The 23,282-nt window shown below is 41.7% G+C and overlaps 1 protein-coding gene across 3 annotated transcripts in view; it reads right to left on the bottom strand.

The window, feature by feature from the left end:
* Positions 1-15,223, bottom strand: part of cadm2b (cell adhesion molecule 2b) — a 492,669-nt gene extending 477,446 nt beyond the window's left edge. For 2 of the 3 annotated variants that reach the window (XM_036965371.1, XM_036965373.1), the window contains exon 1: positions 14,800-15,223. In XM_036965371.1, the coding sequence (XP_036821266.1) occupies positions 14,800-14,860 (61 nt within the window). In that variant the 5' untranslated portion in view covers positions 14,861-15,223. The remainder of the gene's footprint in view (positions 1-14,799) is intronic. The other variant, XM_036965372.1, reaches the window with a different exon arrangement.
* Positions 15,224-23,282: the final 8,059 nt, after the last annotated feature.

Below are 23,282 nucleotides of genomic sequence, written 5' to 3'. Positions count from 1 at the left end.
TGTACTATATAGGGAATAGGGCCATGGTCTATAGTAGTGTACTATATAGGGAATAGGGCTCTGGTCTATAGTAGTGCACTATATAGGGAATGGGGCTTTGGTCTATAGTAGTGTACTATATAGGGAATAGGGCCCTGGTCTATAGTAGTGTACTATATAGGGAATAGGGCTCTGGTCTATAGTAGTGCACTATATAGGGAATAGGGCTCTGGTCTATAGTAGTGTACTATATAGGGAATAGGGCCCTGGTCTATAGTAGTACCACTATATAGGGAATAGGGCTCTGGTCTATAGTAGTGTACTATATAGGGAATAGGGCTCTGGTCTATAGTAGTGTACTATATAGGGAATACGGCCCTGGTCTATAGTAGTGCACTATATAGGGAATAGGGCCCTGGTCTATAGTAGTACCACTATATAGGGAATAGGGCTCTGGTCTATAGTAGTACCACTATATAGGGAATAGGGCCCTGGTCTATAGTAGTGTACTATATAGGGAATAGGGCCCTGGTCTATAGTAGTACCACTATATGGGGAATAGGGCTCTGGTCTATAGTAGTACCACTATATAGGGAATAGGGCCCTGGTCTATAGTAGTGCACTATATAGGGAATAGGGCCCTGGTCTATAGTAGTACCACTATATAGGGAATAGGGCTCTGGTCTATAGTAGTGCACTATATAGGGAATAGGGCCCTGGTCTATAGTAGTACCACTATATAGGGAATAGGGCTCTGGTCTTATAGTAGTACCACTATATAGGGAATAGGGCCCTGGTCTATAGTAGTGTACTATATGGGGAATAGGGCTCTGGTCTATAGTAGTACCACTATATAGGGAATAGGGCTCTGGTCTATAGTAGTAACACTATATAGGGAATAGGGCTCTGGTCTATAGTATAGTTCTCACGGTATTAATGTCCTTTGTCATATAATATTTCATTAGACCAGTTATCATAATCTAGCCGGTCATATTTGTTATACTGTATAAATCATGTCCGAACCATTGAATTGGCCACAGGTTCACTACAAACAAGTTTCAGTGACATTTCAATGATGATCAAAGGGGGTGTGAAATACGTAAGTAAATTCGATTATTCCTGTATTTCATTTTCAATAAATTTGCACACAACAAAAAAAATCTATAGAACATGTTTTCACTTTTGTCATTATGGGGTGTTGTGTGTAGATGAGTGAGAGAAATAAAAGTGTGAGAGAAATATAAATACAAAATATTTAATCCATTTTGAATTCAGGCTGCAACCACAACAACAACAACAACAACAACAAGATGAGGAATAAGTCACGGGGTAGTAATATTTTCTGAAGGCTCTGAAGGTTTCTGAATATATATAGAGACTTTTCCCCAGATCCTTACGGGGATGCAGGCAGAGATCAAATTCTTGTCCGCCCTGACAACCTGATAGAGATCTTATTGATGTTTCACAAAACTATAACTGTACGATGCTCAAAAAAATAGCATTATGAAACTTTAGAAGAGGAATTGATGGCTGAGACGATAATGCAGAAAGTAACTAAAGTATCGATGGCTGCTTCCTAAATTGCACACTACTCCCTATATAGTGCACTACTTTTGACCAGCCTTGGTGCCATTTGGGAAACAGCAAAAAAGGGGAGATTAGCCGAGCCGTAACAATAATGAGGAACCCAGAACGAAGCATCAGAGAGCATTGTTTCAAGAGAACAGCCACGTCAATGTGTTTCCCTGTGCGGAAGACATCCACTTACAGTTCACCCTCTGAGCCCGTTCAACAAATACAACACATCGTCCAAACACAGCACCATCAAAAACCAGTCAGGAAAATACACAGCACCATCAGAAACCAGTCAGGAAAATACACAGCACCATCGAAAACCAGTCAGGAAAATACACAGCACCATCGAAAACCAGTCAGGAATACACAGCACCATCAAAAACCAGTCAGGAAAATACACAGCACCATCGAAAACCAGTCAGGAACACACAGCACCATCGAAAACCAGTCAGGAATACACAGCACCATCAAAAACCAGTCAGGAAAATACACAGCACCATCGAAAACCAGTCAGGAACACACAGCACCATCGAAAACCAGTCAGGAACACACAGCACCATCAAAAACCAGTCAGGAAAATACACAGCACCATCGAAAACCAGTCAGGAAAATACACAGCACCATCGAAAACCAGTCAGGAAAATACACAGCACCATCGAAAACCAGTCAGGAAAATACACAGCACCATCGAAAACCAGTCAGGAAAATACACAGCACCATCGAAAACCAGTCAGGAATACACAGCACCATCAAAAACCAGTCAGGAAAACACACAGCACCATCAAAAACCAGTCAGCAACACACAGCACCATCAAAAACCAGTCAGGAAAATACACAGCACCATCAGAAACCAGTCAGGAAAATACACAGCACCATCAAAAACCAGTCAGGAATACACAGCACCATCAAAAACCAGTCAGGAATACACAGCACCATCAAAAACCAGTCAGGAAAATACACAGCACCATCGAAAACCAGTCAGGAATACACAGCACCATCAAAAACCAGTCAGGAAAATACACAGCACCATCGAAAACCAGTCAGGAAAACACACAGCACCATCAAAAACCAGTCAGCAACACACAGCACCATCAAAAACCAGTCAGGAAAATACACAGCACCATCAGAAACCAGTCAGGAAAATACACAGCACCATCAAAAACCAGTCAGGAAAACACAGCACCATCAAAAACCAGTCAGGAAAATACACAGCACCATCAAAAACCAGTCAGGAAAATACACAGCACCATCGAAAACCAGTCAGGAATACACAGCACCATCAAAAACCAGTCAGGAAAACACACAGCACCATCAAAAACCAGTCAGCAACACACAGCACCATCAAAAACCAGTCAGGAAAATACACAGCACCATCAGAAACCAGTCAGGAAAATACACAGCACCATCAAAAACCAGTCAGGAATACACAGCACCATCAAAAACCAGTCAGGAAAATACACAGCACCATCAAAAACCAGTCAGGAAAATACACAGCACCATCGAAAACCAGTCAGGAAAACACACAGCACCATCAAAAACCAGTCAGCAACACACAGCACCATCAAAAACCAGTCAGGAAAATACACAGCACCATCAGAAACCAGTCAGGAAAATACACAGCACCATCAAAAACCAGTCAGGAAAACACAGCACCATCAAAAACCAGTCAGGAAAATACACAGCACCATCGAAAACCAGTCAGGAAAATACACAGCACCATCAAAAACCAGTCAGGAAAATACACAGCACCATCAAAAACCAGTCAGGAAAATACACAGCACCATCGAAAACCAGTCAGGAAAATACACAGCACCATCAAAAACCAGTCAGGAAAATACACAGCACCATCAGAAACCAGTCAGGAAAATACACAGCACCATCAGAAACCAGTCAGGAATACACAGCACCATCAGAAACCAGTCAGGAACACAATGTCCCTTTTAAATTAAACATCTCTGCAAAATGATTGATGACAGCTTCAAAAGAAACTCTAGCGTGCCAACACCGATGTGTCCCAAATGGACCCTATTCCCTATGAAGTGTACTACTTTTGGCCAGGGCCCATTTTGCACTGGTCAAAAATAGTGCCATATATACAGTAGGGCATAGCTTGTCATTTGGGACACATGCAGAGACCCTAACCCACAATGGTTATCAATGATAACAGTAAGCAGTAACTGTCTCCTTGTCATGAGAAGATTACGGATCATCAGACTACATTGCAGATTCTCAATGAAGAGAGTCAATAATATCTCAGTGAAATGCAGGGGGGCTCATATAGGGCATCTCTTGTTCAAGTTTTTGGACTTGTACAAATCAAATCAAGTATTGACCTTGTTCAAATCAAATTGAATCAAGTACTGGCCTTGTTCAAGTACTAGCTTTCTTCAAGTATTTGGACTTGTTCAAATCAAATCAAGTTTTGGCCTTGTTCAAGTATTTGGCCTTTATCAAATCAAATCAAGTATCGGCCTTGTAAGGAATAATCAATGAGGGGCTCTATATGCTCTATGTAAAATAATGAACAACGTGGAAGCGGAGGGGAACTAACCTTCCAGGCATTTGCATTATTTTCCAGAGAACGCATAGAGCCCCTCGTTGACTATGCCCTTTTATATAAACCATGGTTATAATTTAACACATTGGCTGCTAAAAAATGTGTTCATTTGCAGGTAGAAATGTTCGACATCCACTGAGGTAGGTAGCACGTTTACTAGATAGCTACCGTAGTTGCCTTGGTAACAAAACCAACAGACTTCCTAGTTTAGCTAACGAAACCATCAGTCCTAGCTTGCTCTTATGAACATCTAATTCCACAATGCCAATAATGTTTTCAATTGGACTTTTGCTTTCAAATGCGGCTCAAACATAGAACATGTAAGAATAAACTATAGCCATCCAGGATGAGGAGTGCTGTCTCCGTGTAGACTAACATCCGGGATGAGGGGTCCTGTCTCCATGTAGACTAACATCCAGGATGAGGAGTGTTGTCTCCATGTAGACTAACATCCAGGATGAGGAGTGTTGTCTCCATGTAGCCTAACATCCAGGATGAGGAGTGCTGTCTCCGTGTAGACTAACATCCAGGATGAGGAGGGCTGTCTCCATGTAGACTAACATCCAGGATGAGGAGGGCTGTCTCCGTGTAGACTAACATCCAGGATGAGGAGTGCTGTCTCCATGTAGACTAACATCCAGGATGAGGAGCCTTGTCTCCGTGTAGACTAACATCCAGGATGAGGAGTGTTGTCTCCGTGTAGACTAACATCCAGGATGAGGAGTGTTGTCTCCGTGTAGACTAACATCCAGGATGAGGGGTCCTGTCTCCATGTAGACTAACATCCAGGATGAGGAGTGCTGTCTCCGTGTAGACTAACATCCAGGATGAGGGGTCCTGTCTCCGTGTAGACTAACATCCAGGATGAGGAGTGTTGTCTCCGTGTAGACTAACATCCAGGATGAGGGGTCCTGTCTCCGTGTCCACTAACATCCTGGATGAGGGGTCCTGTCTCCGTGTAGACTAACATCCAGGATGAGGGGTCCTGTCTCCATGTAGACTAACATCCAGGATGAGGAGCATTGTCTCCATGTAGACTAACGTCCAGGATGAGGAGTGCTGTCTCCATGTAGACTAACATCCAGGATGAGGAGTGTTGTCTCCGTGTAGACTAACATCCAGGATGAGGAGTGCTGTCTCCGTGTAGACTAACATCCAGGATGAGGAGTGTTGTCTCCATGTAGACTAACATCCAGGATGAGGGGTCCTGTCTCCGTGTAGACTAACATCCAGGATGAGGAGTGTTGTCTCCATGTAGACTAACGTCCAGGATGAGGAGTGCAGTCTCCATGTAGACTAACATCCAGGATGAGGGGTCCTGTCTCCATGTAGACTAACATCCAGGATGAGGAGCATTGTCTCCATGTAGACTAACGTCCAGGATGAGGAGTGCTGTCTCCATGTAGACTAACATCCAGGATGAGGAGTGTTGTCTCCGTGTAGACTAACATCCAGGATGAGGAGTGCTGTCTCCGTGTAGACTAACATCCAGGATGAGGAGTGTTGTCTCCATGTAGACTAACATCCAGGATGAGGGGTCCTGTCTCCGTGTAGACTAACATCCAGGATGAGGAGTGTTGTCTCCATGTAGACTAACGTCCAGGATGAGGAGTGCTGTCTCCATGTAGACTAACATCCAGGATGAGGAGTGTTGTCTCCGTGTAGACTAACATCCAGGATGAGGAGTGCTGTCTCCATGTAGACTAACATCCAGGATGAGGGGTCCTGTCTCCATGTAGACTAACATCCAGGATGAGGGGTCCTGTCTCCATGTAGACTAACATCCAGGATGAGGAGCATTGTCTCCATGTAGACTAACGTCCAGGATGAGGAGTGCTGTCTTCATGTAGACTAACATCCAGGATGAGGAGTGCTGTCTCCGTGTAGACTAACATCCAGGATGAGGAGTGTTGTCTCCATGTAGACTAACATCCAGGATGAGGGGTCCTGTCTCCGTGTAGACTAATATCCAGGTTGAGCACTCAACATGGATGTTATGTTAGACAAACAAACAAACAAACAAACAAACAGACAGACAGACAGACAGACAGACAGACAGACAGACAGGGTTATTGATATGCCGTGGTACACACTGTGTGTTTCTCTCTCTCTCTCTCTCTGTGTGTGTGTGTGTGTGTGTGTGTGTGTGTGCGTGTGTGTGTGTGTGTGTGTGTGTGTGTGTGTGTGTGTGTGTGTGTGTGTCTGGGGGGATCGGGGGGGGGGTTGTGTGTCTGGGGGGGTTGTGTGACTGGGTGGGTTGTGCATCTGGGGGAGTTGTGTGTTTGGGGGGGGTTGTGTGACTGGGTGGGTTGTGTATCTGGGGGAGTTGTTTGTTTGGGGGAGTTGTGTGTCTGGGGGGATCGGGGGATGGTTGTGTGTCTGGGGGGGGTTGTGCATCTGGGGGAGTTGTGTGTTTGGGGGGGGGGTTGTGTGACTGGGTGGGTTGTGTCTGGGGGGGGTTGTGTGTTCCTGTCTGCCTTCCTTCAGCTTCTCTCTATCTGCAACAGTATACCAGCAAGGCTCAGATCAGTCTCTGTCTCCGCAGGCCACAAGAGACACAACCATGTATTCCCCTCAGTTCCCCACCAGCTCCCCTCGTCTCCCCTCGTCTCCCCTCGTCTCCCTCCAGCCTCACCTTAAAGCACTGTGACGTTTTGGGGTTCACTTTCCCCTGGGCCCAATTTGTATTTATCTCAAGGTTTTCAGAGAAGAAACCCACATACTGACTGGAATAATGTATAATACAAAGGATTTCAAAATCGGAGTCTGTCTAAATGTTGGACAGAGTTATATTGGGAGAGGAGAATGAGGGGAAGTGACCTGGCTGTCTGATACAGTATAGACTTAACTCTGTTTGCCATGAAGGTTTTGAGACTCAATGACTACAGCCTATATGGCACACTTTCCTTATATAGGGCCCTACTTTTAAACAGGACCCATAGGAGGTGACTAAACTGCTTGGAGTAACCCTGGAGTGTAAACTGTCATGGTCAAAACACATTGATACAACAGTAGCGAAGATGGGGAGAAGTCTGTCCATAATAAAGCACTGCTCTACCTTCTTAACAACACTATCAACAAGGCAGGTACTACAGGCCCTAGTTTCTACCTTCTTAACAACACTATCAACAAGGCAGGTACTACAGGCCCTAGTTTCTACCTTCTTAACAACACTATCAACAAGGCAGGTCCTACAGGCCCTAGTGTCTACCTTCTTAACAACACTATCAACAAGGCAGGTACTACAGGCCCTAGTTTCTACCTTCTTAACAACCCAATCAACAAGGCAGGAACTACAGGCCCTAGTTTCTACCTTCTTAACAACACTATCAACAAGGCAGGTACTACAGGCCCTAGTTTCTACCTTCTTAACAACACTATCAACAAGGCAGGTCCTACAGGCCCTAGTTTCTACCTTCTTATCAGCACTATCAACAAGGCAGGTCCTACAGGCCCTAGTTTATACCTTCTTAACAACACTATCAACAAGGCAGGTCCTACAGGCCCTAGTTTCTACCTTCTTAACAACACTATCAACAAGGCAGGTCCTACAGGCCCTAGTTTCTACCTTCTTAACAACACTATCAACAAGGCAGGTCCTACAGGCCCTAGTTTCTACCTTCTTAACAACACTATCAACAAGGCAGGTCCTACAGGCCCTAGTTTCTACCTTCTTAACAACACTATCAACAAGGCAGGTCCTACAGGCCCTAGTTTCTACCTTCTTAACAACACTATCAACAAGGCAGGTCCTACAGGCCCTAGTTTCTACCTTCTTAACAACACTATCAACAAGGCAGGTCCTACAGGCCCTAGTTTCTACCTTCTTAACAACACTATCAACAAGGCAGGTCCTACAGGCCCTAGTTTCTACCTTCTTAACAACACTATCAACAAGGCAGGTCCTACAGGCCCTAGTTTCTACCTTCTTAACAACACTATCAACAAGGCAGGTACTACAGGCCCTAGTTTCTACCTTCTTAACAACACTGTCAACAAGGCAGGTACTACAGGCCCTAGTTTCTACCTTCTTAACAACACTATCAACAAGGCAGGTCCTACAGGCCCTAGTTTCTACCTTCTTAACAACACTATCAACAAGGCAGGTCCTACAGGCCCTAGTTTCTACCTTCTTAACAACACTATCAACAAGGCAGGTACTACAGGCCCTAGTTTCTACCTTCTTAACAACACTATCAACAAGGCAGGTACTACAGGCCCTAGTTTCTACCTTCTTAACAACACTATCAACAAGGCAGGTACTACAGGCCCTAGTTTCTACCTTCTTAACAACACTATCAACAAGGCAGGTCGTACAGGCCCTAGTTTCTACCTTCTTATCAACACTATCAACAAGGCAGGTCCTACAGGCCCTAGTTTATACCTTCTTAACAACACTATCAACAAGACAGGTCCTACAGGCCCTAGTTTCTACCTTCTTAACAACACTATCAACAAGGCAGGTTCTACAGGCCCTAGTTTCTACCTTCTTAACAACACTATCAACAAGGCAGGTCCTACAGGCCCTAGTTTATACCTTCTTAACAACACTATCAACAAGGCAGGTCCTACAGGCCCTAGTTTCTACCTTCTTAACAACACTATCAACAAGGCAGGTCCTACAGGCCCTAGTTTATACCTTCTTAACAACACTATCAACAAGGCAGGTCCAACAGGCCCTAGTTTCTACCTTCTTAACAACACTATCAACAAGGCAGGTCCTACAGGCCTTAGTTTCTACCTTCTTAACAACACTATCAACAAGGCAGGTCCTACAGGCCTTAGTTTCTACCTTCTTAACAACACTATCAACAAGGCAGGTCCTACAGACTCTAGTTTCTGCCTTCTTAACAACACTATCAACAAGGCAGGTCCTACAGGCCCTAGTTTCTACCTTCTTAACAACACTATCAACAAGGCAGGTCCTACAGGCCTTAGTTTCTACCTTCTTAACAACACTATCAACAAGGCAGGTCCTACAGACTCTAGTTTCTGCCTTCTTAACAACACTATCAACAAGGCAGGTCCTACAGGCCCTAGTTTCTACCTTCTTAACAACACTATCATCAAGACAGGTCCGACAGACTCTAGTTTCTACCTTCTTAACAACACTATCATCAAGACAGGTCCGACAGACTAGTTTTGTTGCACCTGGACTACTGTTCAGTCGTGTGGTCAGGTGCCACAAAGAGGGACCTCGGAAAATTACAATTGTCTCAGAACAGGGGAGGCACAGCTGGCCCTTGGATGTACACAGAGAGCTAACATTAATAATATGCATGTCAATCTCTCCTGGCTCATAGTGGAGGAGAGATTGACTTCATCACTACCTGTTTTTGTAAGAGGTGTTGACAAGCTGAATGCACCGAGGTGTCTGTTTAAACTACTAGCACACAGCTCAGACACCCATGCATACCCCACACGACATGCTACCAGAGGTCTGTTTAAACTACTAGCACACAGCTCAGACACCCATACATACCCCACAAGACATGCCACCAGAGGTCTGTTTAAACTACTAGCACACAGCTCAGACACCCATGCATACCCCACACGACATGCCACCAGAGGTCTGTTTAAACTCCCAGCACACAGCTCAGACACCCATGCATACCCCACACGACATGCTACCAGAGGTCTTGTTCAAACTACTAACACACAGCTCAGACATCCATGCATACCCCACACGACATGCCACCAGAGGTCTGTTTAAACTACTAGCACACAGCTCAGACACCCATGCATACCCCACACGACATGCCACCAGAGGTCTGTTTAAACTACTAGCACACAGCTCAGACACCCATGCATACCCCACACGACATGCCACCAGAGGTCTGTTTAAACTACTAGCACACAGCTCAGACACCCATGCATACCCCACACGACATGCCACCAGAGGTCTGTTTAAACTACTAGCACACAGCTCAGACACCCATGCATACCCCACACGACATGCCACCAGAGGTCTCTTCACAATCCCTTTAATTCAGAACAGAATATGGGTGGTGCAGAGTAATATACGGAGCCATGACTACATGTAACTCTATTCCACATCAGGTAACCAATGTACGCAGTAGAATCAGACATAAAAATACACCTTATGGAACAGCGGGGACTGTGAAGAGACACGCACACAGGCACATGGATGTTGTATTGTACATATGTGATTGTGGAGTGGTGGCCTGAGCGAGCACACTGAATGTGTTGGGTAAAGGTGTCGTGAAATGTAAATGTCATGTAGTATTTTAAACTGTCTGTAACTGTCTTATGTTGCTGGACCCTAAGGAAGAGTAGCTGCTGCCTTGGCTAATGGGGATCCATAATAAATTCGAATACAAATGTGGAACACGGACAGGGTGCTCAGAATGTACTGGAGAGGCATGTTGACAGATAGGGAGATGGTATGGATGGACCAATACAGCCGGTCTGTTTAGAACTAAGTTTAGTAATGGAGCACAGAAAGAGTCTTGGAGGGGTTAATTAATCTACACACTGCTGAGGTATTTTCTACCGGTGACAGTCAGTGTCTGCACTGCCAAATGGGCTCTGGTAGTGCACTAGATAAAGAATAGGGCACATCAGCCTTCGACGTCAGCCTCGACATCAGCCTCGACATCAGCCTCGACATCAGTCTCGACATCATTCTTTACATCAGCCTTCCACATCAGCCTCGACATCATTCTTTACATCAGCCTTCCACGTCAGCCTCGACATCAGCCTCGACATCAGCCTCGACATCAATCTCGACATCAGCCTCGACATCAGACTTCGACATCAGCCTCGACATCATTCTCAACATCAGCCTCGACATCAGCCTCAACATCGTTCTCAACATCAGCCTCAACATCATTCTCGACATCAGCCTTGACATCAGCGTCGACATCAGCCTTCGACGTCAGCCTCGACATCAGCCTCAACATCATTCTCGACATCAGCCTCAACATCAGCCTTCGACGTCACCCTCGACATCAGCCTTCGATGTCAGCCTCAACATCAGCCTCGACATCAGCCTTCGACGTCAGCCTCGACATCAGCCTTGACATCATTCTCAAATAGTTCATTATAAGAAGACTACTAAACTACTAAACTACCAAACTCCAGAACTACTGAAGATCTAGGTAGAAAAGTAATGGCAAGAATAGAATAGCATAGGAAATATAGAACAGCATAGGAAATACAGAATAGAATAGCATAGGAAATATAGAACAGCAGAGCATAGGCAATATAGAATATAATAGCATAGGAAATATAGAATAGAATAGAGTGGAAAATAATAGAACAGTTTATAATAGAACAGAATAGAATAGAACAGAATAGAATATATTACAATAGAACAGAATAGAACAGAATAGAATAGAACAGAATAGAATATATTACAACAGAACAGAATGGAACAGAATAGAATAGAACAGAATATAATATATTACAATAGAACAGAATAGAACAGAATAGAATAGAACAGAATAGAATATATTACAACAGAACAGAATGGAACAGAATAGAATAGAACAGAATATAATATATTACAATAGAACATAATGGAACAGAATAGAATAGAACAGAATAGAATATATTACAACAGAACAGAATAGAATATATTACAATAGAACAGAATGGAACAGAATAGAATAGAACAGAATAGAATATATTACAATAGAACAGAATAGAACAGAATAGAATAGAACAGAATAGAATATATTACAACAGAACAGAATGGAACAGAATAGAATAGAACAGAATATAATATATTACAATAGAACAGAATAGAATAGAACAGAATAGAATATATTACAATAGAACCGAATGGAACAGAATAGAATATATTACAACAGAACAGAATAGAACAGAATAGAATAGAACAGAATAGAATATATTACAATAGAACAGAATGGAACAGAATAGAATAGAACAGAATATAATATATTACAACAGAACAGAATGGAACAGAATAGAATAGAACAGAATAGAATATATTACAATAGAACAGAATGGAACAGAATAGAATAGAACAGAATAGAATATATTACAATAGAACAGAATGGAACAGAATAGAATAGAACAGAATAGAATATATTACAATAGAACAGAATGGAACAGAATAGAATAGAACAGAATAGAATAGAACAGAATATAATAGAATATAGCTTATTATATTCTGTTCCATTATATTATATTGCAATATATTCTATTATATTCTGTTCAATTATATTATATTGCAATATATTCTATTATATTCTGTTCTATTCTAATAATAGAACATAATATAATAGACTAGAATAAAACAGAATAAAATAGAATAGAATGTAATACAATAGAATAGAACAGAATAGAATAGAACAGAATAGAACAGAATAGAATAGAATATAGCTTATTATATTATGTTCCATTATATTATATTGCAATATATTATATTATATGATGTTCTATTCTAATAATAGAATAGAACAGAATAGAATAGAATAGAACTAAATAGAATAGAGCATAATAGAATAGAATAGAATAGAGCATAATAGAATAGAGCATAATAGAAGAGAAGAGAAAAGAATAGAACAGAATAGAACATAATAGAGCATAATACAATAGAATTGAACAGAATATAATAGAATAGCATAGAATATAGCATAAAATAATAGAATAGAATAGAGCATAATAGAACTGAATAGAATAGAATATAGCATAATAGAATAGAATAGAGCATAATAGAACTGAATAGAATAGAATATAGCATAATAGAATAGAATATAGCATAATAGAATATAATAGAATAGAGCATAATAGAACTGAATATAATAGAATAGAGCATAATAGAATAGAATAGAGCATAATAGAATAGAATATAGCATAATAGAATATAATAGAATAGAGCATAATAGAACTGAATAGAATAGAACATAATAGAATAGAATAGAGCATAATAGAACTGAATAGAATAGAATAGAGCATAATAGAATAGAATAGAATAGAATAGAGCATAATAGAATAGAATAGAATAGAGCATTATAGAATAGAATAGAATAGAGCATAATAGAACAGAATAGAATAGAGCATAATATAACATAATAGAACTGAATAGAATAGAATAGAGCATAATATAATAGAAGAGAATAGAATAGAGTATAATAGAATCGAATATAAAATAATAGAATAGAAGAGAACAGAACAGAATAGAAAATAATATAATAAAGATATTGAAGTCAGGCTGTCAGGGATGAGTTACTGTGTAGGAGTTATTTCCTTAATTAGATAGGTATACAACAAGTTGATGCGATACCCACCCCTTAAAAATCCCCTTAAATTTTTTTTTTTTTTAAACAGTAGCCAGCATCCTATATTTGTGTAATGACAGTCACAGGGTGACTCATAGTAGCCTGCTGGGCGTGTACCCTATACACTGCAGGGCTTAGACTATAGCCTATACACTAAACGACATCAGAGAGCCTCGGGAAAAAGAGGACTTGTTCATTCCATCGGCGTCACCCCACGCGCAGTGGCACAGCACAGGGCGGTGGCTGCGGGACGGGCGTGCTGCGTGGGGAGTTGGGGAATTTATGTGACTAAAATACGATACTGCCTGCTACTTCATCCATCCATTGTTTCTCTCCTATCTGAAGTTACAGTGAGTAGGCTACATTATGAATGTGGACAGAAATGCCGCAAAAAAAAGGAATAGCTAATTACTGAATATCACATTTGTAAATGTGAACAATGGCATTTAATCATTTCATTTAGGCTACCAATTAACGCAGCTCCAAATGTGGCTGAAATAACATATTTATTTCAGTTAAGATAGGCTATAATATACAAGCGTGGTTTAAACTGTTACCGATAACCTCCACCTGTGTTTGAAAAACAACTCCTCAGATCAGAGGATTAAAACGCGTATATTCTAGTCAAACAAGACCCCAAGATATAGCCAACCTGCTGCCCCACCGCCCGCAGCACAAAATATACATCTATATAATGAACATCTCACATTTAGTTCACCAGCTTGTGAGCCTACTGTACCATTGGATAGTATAATTCATGTTTTCAGACATAGATGGAAAATCACGTCTAATAGTGTCTCATTTGTCATTCGTATCAAATTCAATCTATTAATAATATATCCGTATGTTATAACAATATTATACGCTTATTGAGTGTATTAAATATCTATAACCGAATTTGATGTACACAAAATAGGTTACAACCCAATGTCTTTACATTGACCTTAACACACCCCATAACCTGTTAAGTAGCCTACTGTATGCTACACCTTGAAATCTAGCTGTTCCTTGCTGTGCACGCAAAAGACATGGGATACCATCCAAGTTGGTGTATCGTAACTTATGCCCACCACCACCACCACCACCACCACCGTTGTGGTTCCGTGATGGTTCCGTGATGAAGAATTCGCATTTTTCCGCAGAACTTTACTCCTGCGCTGTACCATCACCATGTTCCCTCACCATCGACCGCGCAATCCTACGTCCCAAAACACTCAAGCGACAAAACTGACCCATTCTCAAAACAGAAACGACATATATTCATGACTTCCACACACTTGAGCAAGACGTGAGGGAGACTGTTACTCTTACACCTCGTGAAGTCTCTTCACCACGCCCGGGTTTAGATGTAGACTACAGAGCTATAGGATAACCTAGGCTACTAAACATATTTATGTTTCCAGCGCTTAGCCAGCCTACCTTTCGAGGCGATTCCACAGACGCTATACAGGAGGAACACCAAGTGCCGTTGGAGAATCATATTCTTAACGCTTCCTTCAGCAGCAAACTATGCTGGCCTCACGTTGTCTTCTGTTTTCGACTGGAGAAGCTCTCGGGTTTATCCAGGTGCGCTTGCAATCTGAAACCTGAGAAGAATCTCATAGGCTCCTTAGTCTACGTAGGGACGGAACTCAGTTCTGCTGTCAATGCAAAGTAAGTCAACTCCCTTTGTACTCGGGCAGATCCTCGGGCTGTAGCAGTAGCCTATTGCCGTTAGTTAGAGTGTGCCTTTACACGGTACCACCGGGACTGTAGAGAGAGAGAGAGAACGAGAGATGCTTCTCTCCTCGCGCAGAGAAAGTGCAGCTTATTACCTTTCTGTCGAGATGCAGAACGAGCGAGTGCGCAGAGTCCCGCCCACGCCTCTCTAACTGATAAAGACGCTTCACCAATGGCAAACACCCAGACATTACTCCAGGGAGCTCCGGCAGCACGGTCAAATTCTCACAATCATTACCCGGGGCTGTTTCTAATGTGAGGTGCATGCCTGTTTTAGACTCTACACATGTTGTAATATTCTACAGTTATTCGGTTCGGTTAGTATAATGTACAGTGAGTGCCTCGCTGGTTCAGCACGAGGTGGTGCTGAAAAGACAACGACCAAACAGCTCGTCGTTATCTTCTTTGTAATGTGTTAGGACTGTTAGAGGCTCTCTAATGTAACAGTTATTCTGTTCAGTTAGTAGTATAGGCTACAGTCCCTGGCAGGTTTAGTTAGTACACTGTTAAAATGAAGTGCTTTGTAAAAATATATATATATAAAAAACTAGTGGCAACTGATTATACGCCAACGCAAAATGAGACGAAAGCTTAACTTTACTGGAGTATTGAAACACATCATCCTGAGATGTTTTGAAACGCAAGACATAGTGTGTTATAACAACAGTTAGTCATGTGTTGTGTAACACCTTGCCAGGGACTGGGAGACCTACCTTAAAAAAGGTTCAAAACACTCATTTGGTGTTTCGTGTTTCTGTTTAGTACCGAATTAGATAACGTCGCCAAAAGATAAGCTTTCTCTCTCTCTATATAGCTTCTAAACACTATGATGGTGGTTCACCTCCTGTCTAGTGAAGAATTAGATAGCTTCTCTTTTGGTGTCGTTTTCTCTCTCTCTCTATAGCTTCTAAACACTATGATGGTGTTTCACCTCCTGTCTAGTGAATAATTAGATAGCTTCTCTTTTGGTGTCGTTTTCTCTCTCTCTCTATAGCTTCTAAACACTATGATGGTGTTTCACCTCCTGTCTAGTGAAGAATTAGATAGCTTCTCTTTTGGTGTCGTTTTCTCTCTCTCTATATAGCTTCTAAACACTATGATGGTGGTTCACCTCCTGTCTAGTGAAGAATTAGATAGCTTCTCTTTTGGTGTCGTTTTCTCTCTCTCTATATAGCTTCTAAACACTATGATGGTGTTTCACCTCCTGTCTAGTGAAGAATTAGATAGCTTCTCTTTTGGTGTCGTTTTCTCTCTCTCTCTATAGCTTCCAAACACTATGATGGTGGTTCACCTCCTGTCTAGTGAAGAATTAGATAGCTTCTCTTTTGGTGTCGTTTTCTCTCTCTCTATATAGCTTCCAAACACTATGATGGTGTTTCACCTCCTGTCTAGTGAAGAACTAGATAGCTTCTCTTTTGGTGTCGTTTTCTCTCTCCCTCTATAGCTTCTAAACGCTAGGATGGTGTTTCACCTCCTGTCTAGTGAAGAATTAAATGACTCCTTCTGGAATATTCTAATGGTTAACATTGGTTTATGTATCTGATCATTTGCCAGTTTTAACCATTTTTGGCTGGCATTGTTGAGCACGGTGCTCCAACCATCGACAGTGACTAGAGGTTATACAACAAGTGTGGCAGGATACTGTATTTGCCTCTACCATGAAAAGTTCTGAATGTGGTGAACGGATCGTCTAAATCATTGAACTGAATTTTGTCTGATGGTTTTGATATCCGTTCATCATTACAACTCATGGCATAACAAGCTACTTACTACTAATAAAGAAGCACACTTTTCTTCCTTCAAGCATGCATACAACATTATGTAAAATAATATACATGACCCATAATCCTCTAAAAACACAGATAAGTCAAGATAGGAAGCGCAAGGAGTTTAGAATCAGACTTCCAATGAGTTCAATAACTCAGTTTTCTCTGGCTTTGGGTATCATGACAGAAGACCGATTTTGAGTAACATATCATGTTGGATTTATTCTGTTTTATTGACAAATCATTGAAAATATGTATTTTTTATTAAGTACAGTTGAAGTTGAAAGTTTACATAAACTTAGGATAGAGTCATTAAAACTCATTTTTCAACCACTCCACAAATGTCTTGTTAAACTACAGTTTTGGCAAGTTGTTTACAACATCTACTTTGTGCATGACACAAGTCATTTTCTCAACAATTGTTTACAGAGAGATTATTTAATTTATAATCACTGTATCACAACGTTTACATACACTAAATTGACTGTGCCTTTAAACAGCTTGGAACATTCCAGAAAATTATGTCATGGCTTTAGAAGCTTCTGATAGGCTAATTGACATAATTTGAGTCAATTGGAGGTGTACCTGTGGATGTAATTCAAGGCCTACCTTCAAACTCAGTGCCTCTTTGCTTGACATCATGGGAAAATCAAAAGAAATCAGCCAAGACCTCAGCTGTCATACCGCTCAGTAAGGAGACGCGTTCTTTCTCCTAGGTACGAAAAGTGCAAATCAATCCCAGAACAACAGCAAAGGACCTTGTGAAGATGCTGGAGGAAACAGGTACAAAAGTATCTATATCCACAGTAAAACGAGTCCTATATTGACATAACCAGAAAGGCCGCTCAGCAAGGAAGAAGCCACTGCTCCAAAACTGCCATAAAAAAAGCCAGACTATGGTTTGCAACTGCACATGGGGTCAAAGATCGTACTTTTTGGAGAAATGTCCTATGGTCTGATGAAACAAAAATAGAACTGTTTGGCCATAATGACCATCATTATGTTTGGAGGAAAAAGGGGGTGGCTTGCAAGCTGAAGAACACCATCCCAACCGTGAAGCACGGGGGTGGCAGCATCATGTTGTGGGGGTGCTTTGCTGCAGGAAGGACTGGTGCACTTCACAAAATAGATGGCATCATGAGGTAGGAAAATTATGTGGATATATTGAAGCAACATCTCAAGACATCAGTCAGGAAGTTAAAGCTTGGTCGCAAATGGGTCTTCCAAATGGACAATGACCCGAAGCATACTTCCAGAGTTTTGGCAAAATGGCTTTTAAGGACAACGACGTCAAGCTATTGGAGTGGCCATCACAAAGCCCTGACCTCAATCCAATAGAACATTTTTGGGCAGAACTGAAAAAGTGTGTGCAGCAAGGAGGCCTACAAACCTGACTCAGTTACACCAGCTCTGTCAGAAGGAATGGGCCAAAATTAACCCAATTTATTGTAGGAAGCTTGTGGAAGGCTACCCGAAACGTTTGACCCAAGTTAAACAATTTAAAGGCAATGCTACCAAATACTAATTGAGTGTATGTAAACTTCTGACCTACTGGGAATGTGATAAAATAAATGAAAGCTGAAATAAATCATTCTCTCTACTATTATTCTGACATTTCACATTCTTAAAATAAAGTGGTGATCCTAACTGACCTAAAACAGGAAATTTTTACTAGGATTAAATGTCAGGAAATGTGAAAAACTGAGTTTAGATGTATTTGGCTAAGATTTATGTAAACTTCCTACTTCAACTGTACATGTATTAATTTTCACCCCAGAATTGATTTTTACATTGTGGCTATGTGATTAAGTGTGTCAAATGTCCAATGCAATTCCAATTAAATGTACCAGTTTACTGCACCAGAAGTCAGTGGTTCAATTTCCACTTCCGTCGGTCCCACTTTCAAATCAAATCAAATCAAATGTATTTATAAAGCCCTTGTTACATCAGCTGATATCTCAAAGTGCTGTACAGAAACCCAACCTAAAACCCCCCAAACAGCAAGCAATGCAGGTGTAGAAGCACGGTAGCTAGGAAAAACTCCCTAGAAAGGCCAAAACCTAGGAAGAAACCTAGAGAGGAACCAGGCTATGAGAGGTGGCCAGTCCTCTTCTGGCTGTGCCGGGTAGAGATTATAACAGAACATGGCCAAGATGTTCAAATGTTCATAGATGACCAGCAGGGTCAAATGATAATAATCACAGTGGTTGTCGAGGGTGCAACAGGTCGGCACCTCCAGGAATAAATGTCAGTTGGCTTTTCATAGCCGTTCACTCCTTCTCCATCTCACGCTGTTTCTAATCTGTCTAAAATAAACCATTGAAAAAAATGTTGCTCGAATTCCACAAACAATAGTCTTCACAGGCAACTCATCATCAATATTTAGGTTTATTTTAAATAATTTACACGTCTTAACCATATGATTGTAGGAGAGTCAGTCTGCAATTTGTTTATTTTTGTTTGCTGTCTTTTACATGCACTGACACAATACTCTCTTAAAAAAAAACATCAATATTCAGATTGAAGACCCACTCTGGGTATTTTAGAGTACTTCTATTCTGTTGTAAAAACATTTCTTTGTATCATAACACGTACATCGAGTTTACATTCAAACACCCTCTGAAAACACCAGATCTCGGGTTAAAGTGCACTAATTTGCATGCTTTCATTACACAATCATTGTATTTTGGAGGCTTTCTATTTTGACAATGTAGCAGTGGTGCTGAATGGACATTGACCAAACGGCTTCTCGTTTCCCTGTTTGCAACGTGTTAGGACTCTCAGAGTTACTAAAAATGTTGTAATATTCTACAGTTCTTGTTTTTCGGGTTAGTACTGAATCCATTGTTAATAAAGCCACTTTCTATCACTCTAAATTTCAAGCTTCTGCCTCTAACCCTAGGAAACTATTGTCCACCTTCTCATCCCTCCTTAAATCATCTTCCTCTCCTCCCTCTCTGCGGAAGACTTTTGTCATTGACTTGGAAAAGAAGGTTGACCACATCCGCTCCTCATTCACTCAGCCTATTGAGTCCACTGGACCCACACAGATGCAGATCTACCCTACCCCTTGACCTCTTTTCTCCCCCACGCTCTCTCCAGATGAAATCCTGCAACTAAGTGAGTTCCGGTCGCTCTCGACAACCTGACACGCTCGACCCCATCATCTCCTCCTTTGTCCAGACCATCTCTGGAATCCGTCTCCTCATCGACTCATCCCTGACCACTGGCTGTGTACCCTCTGACTTCAAAATGATGTGTGACGAGCTTCGTCCCAAAATGGCCAGCCCCCCACACTGCATAGTGCACTACTTTTAACCAGAAACCATAGGCTATGTGGAGAATAGGGTGCCATTCGGGATGAATACTTGGTTAAAACTCTTTATGTTGATCTTTTCCCTCTGGCTTCCAGTAACATTTTATTATTACATTAAATCAATTTGAAATATGTACGCGACCCATCTGCTCCAGGTATTTGTTTCATTTCAATGCCAAACCTGATTGAACAACACGGTTTTGAGGACCGCTGTTGCACCGAGTGGTGTTTTAGACTACCACAACACAAAAGTACCTAGGGGATCTTGGTCTGTTGTTGGCTTAGCTAAACTGTTTTGTCTGTAATGAATTATGATGATGTTAATATCAGCTGTGGAGCAGTATGATTACAGTAGGTGTTCTGGCAGTCCATCATCAGCGACAAAGGATATTTTCCCTGTAATGTTTGAGAAGTCTTGCCGACAGTGGATTTCTCTACGAGCCATTAGTAACTGCAGTCCAACGTAATATGATGTTCTCATTAGCTACTTAACTACAGGCTTTAGCATCAAACACAACACATCAGGGTTCATTGAGACCCACTTTAGCATCAAAACATTAGGGATCAGTGAGACCCACTTTAGCATCAAACACATTAGGGTTCAATGTGACACTTTTTAGCATCAAAATATCAGGATTCAATCAGACCCACTTTAGCACCAAAACATCACATTCAATCAGACCCACTTTAGCATCAAAACATTGGGGTTCAATCAGACCCACTTTAGCACCAAAACATCACATTCAATCAGACCCACTTTAGCACCAAAACATCACATTCAATCAGACCCACTTTAGCATCAAAACATCACATTAATCAGACCCACTTTAGCATCAAAACATTGGGGTTCAATCAGACCCACTTTAGCATCAAAACATTGGGGTTCAATCAGACCCACTTTAGCACCAAAACATCACATTCAATCAGATCCACTTTAGCATCAAAACATCACATTCAATCAGACCCACTTTAGCATCAAAACATCACATTCAATCAGACCCACTTTAGCATCAAAACATTAGGGTTCAATCAGACCCACTTTAGCATCAAAACATTAGGGTTCAATCAGACCCACTTTAGCACCAAAACATCAGGATTCAATCAGACCCACTTTAGCATCAAAATATTAGTGTTCAATCAGACCACCTTAGGATCAAAACACTAGGGTTCAATCAGACCCACCTTAGGATCAAAACACTAGGGTTCAATCAGACCCACCTTAGGATCAAAACATCAGGATTCAATCAGACCCACCTTAGGATCAAAACACTAGGGTTCTATGAGACCCACTTTAGTGTAAAAAATATTAGTGTTCAATCAGACCCACATTAGCATTGCCTGAACTGCATGCCAAAACCATCTCACATTAACTTCCAGATGGCTTGAAAAGAAATGAACAAATTATCAAATTTGGGTGAAACATCTCTTCAAACACAGCAGATCCAAGTGAGAAACCTTTCCCACACACACACACACACACACACACACACACACACACCACACACCACACACCACACACACACACACACACACACACACACACACACACCACACACACACACACACACACACACACACACACACACATTGTATCCCAAATAGCACCCTATTACCTACACGGTGAACTACTTTTGACCAGAGCACTATGGGCCCTTGTGAAAAATAGTGCACACTATACCGTATAGGGAGCTATTCAGGATACACACAGAGTAGCCAGGGGAAGAACATTTCTGGCTTGTACTGTTCCAATAATTGCCGTCCTTCTCTGGCTTTCTCTCATGAAGCTTCCTGTGAAAACATTGCTGGCCGTGGTTAAAGAAAGTGATTTTCAACAGAAGTCTGTGCTGGTCGAACTGGAAGGAGATCAGAAAATGGAGGCAAATCGTGTTGATTCACTTTGCTGCCTGTGCCAGGTAAATATTGGGAATTACAAGATGGTTCTCAAACTGTGATAGCAGCATATCTAAATGCACTGGCCACAGCTACATCCCAAATTGCACCCTTATTCCCTATGGGTCCTTGGCATAGGTAGTGCATTAAATAGGGAATAGGGTGCCATTCGGGCTGAGCCCATGACTTAGGAATAAAGATGAATAAAAAAACCTCCAGTTTGACAGCTTATTCTAGAATGGAAATCTGACGCATGGGTTTGTTGAAGTACATGAACAACACATGAAAGTACAATAAGTCATCATAAAATGTTCTGGTAAACCGCATATTTCGGAACATTTTCCTGAGTGGTAGAGAGTTACTATGGCCAAGGCTGTAGGTACATTATGATCAGACCATGTCAGAGTACCTACTGGCCATTTGTATTTATTATCAATCTACATTAGTTCCTGCCAAGGCAGCGGCTACTCTTCCTGGGGGTTTATTATGGATCCCCATTAGTTCCTGTCAAGGCAGCAGCTACTCTTCCTGGGGTTTATTATGGATCCCCCTTAGTTCCTGCCAAGGCAGCAGCTACTCTTCCTGGGGTTTATTATGGATCCCCATTAGTTCCTGTCAAGGCAGCAGCTACTCTTCCTGGGGTTTATTATGGATCCCCATTAGTTCCTACCAAGGCAGCAGCTACTCTTCCTGGGGTTTATTATGGATCCCCATTAGTTCCTGCCAAGGCAGCAGCTACTCTTCCTGGGGTTTATTAACAATCTCTATTAGTTCCTGCCAAGGCAGCAGCTACTCTTCCTGGGGTTTATTATGGATCCCCATTAGTTCCTGTCAAGGCAGCAACTACTCTTCCTGGGGTTTATTATGGATTCCCATTAGTTCCTGCCAAGGCAGCAGCTACTCTTCCTGGGGTTTATTATGGATCCCCATTAGTTCCTGCCAAGGCAGCAGCTACTCTTCCTGGGGTTTATTAACAATCCCCATTAGTTCCTGCCAAGGCAGCAGCTACTCTTTCTGGGGTTTATTATGGATCCCCATTAGTTCCTGTCAAGGCAGCAACTACTCTTCCTGGGGTTTATTATGGATTCCCATTAGTTCCTGCCAAGGCAGCAGCTACTCTTCCTGGGGTTTATTATGGATCCCCATTAGTTCCTGCCAAGGCGGCAGCTACTCTTCCTGGGGTTTATTATGGATCCCCATTAGTTCCTGCT

Source organism: Oncorhynchus mykiss, chromosome 27, assembly GCF_013265735.2.
Source record: "Oncorhynchus mykiss isolate Arlee chromosome 27, USDA_OmykA_1.1, whole genome shotgun sequence".
Classification (NCBI taxonomy): Eukaryota; Metazoa; Chordata; class Actinopteri; order Salmoniformes; family Salmonidae; genus Oncorhynchus; species Oncorhynchus mykiss.
Note: the sequence above shows the minus strand (reverse complement) of the source record. Positions and strands in the feature narration are given on the sequence as shown.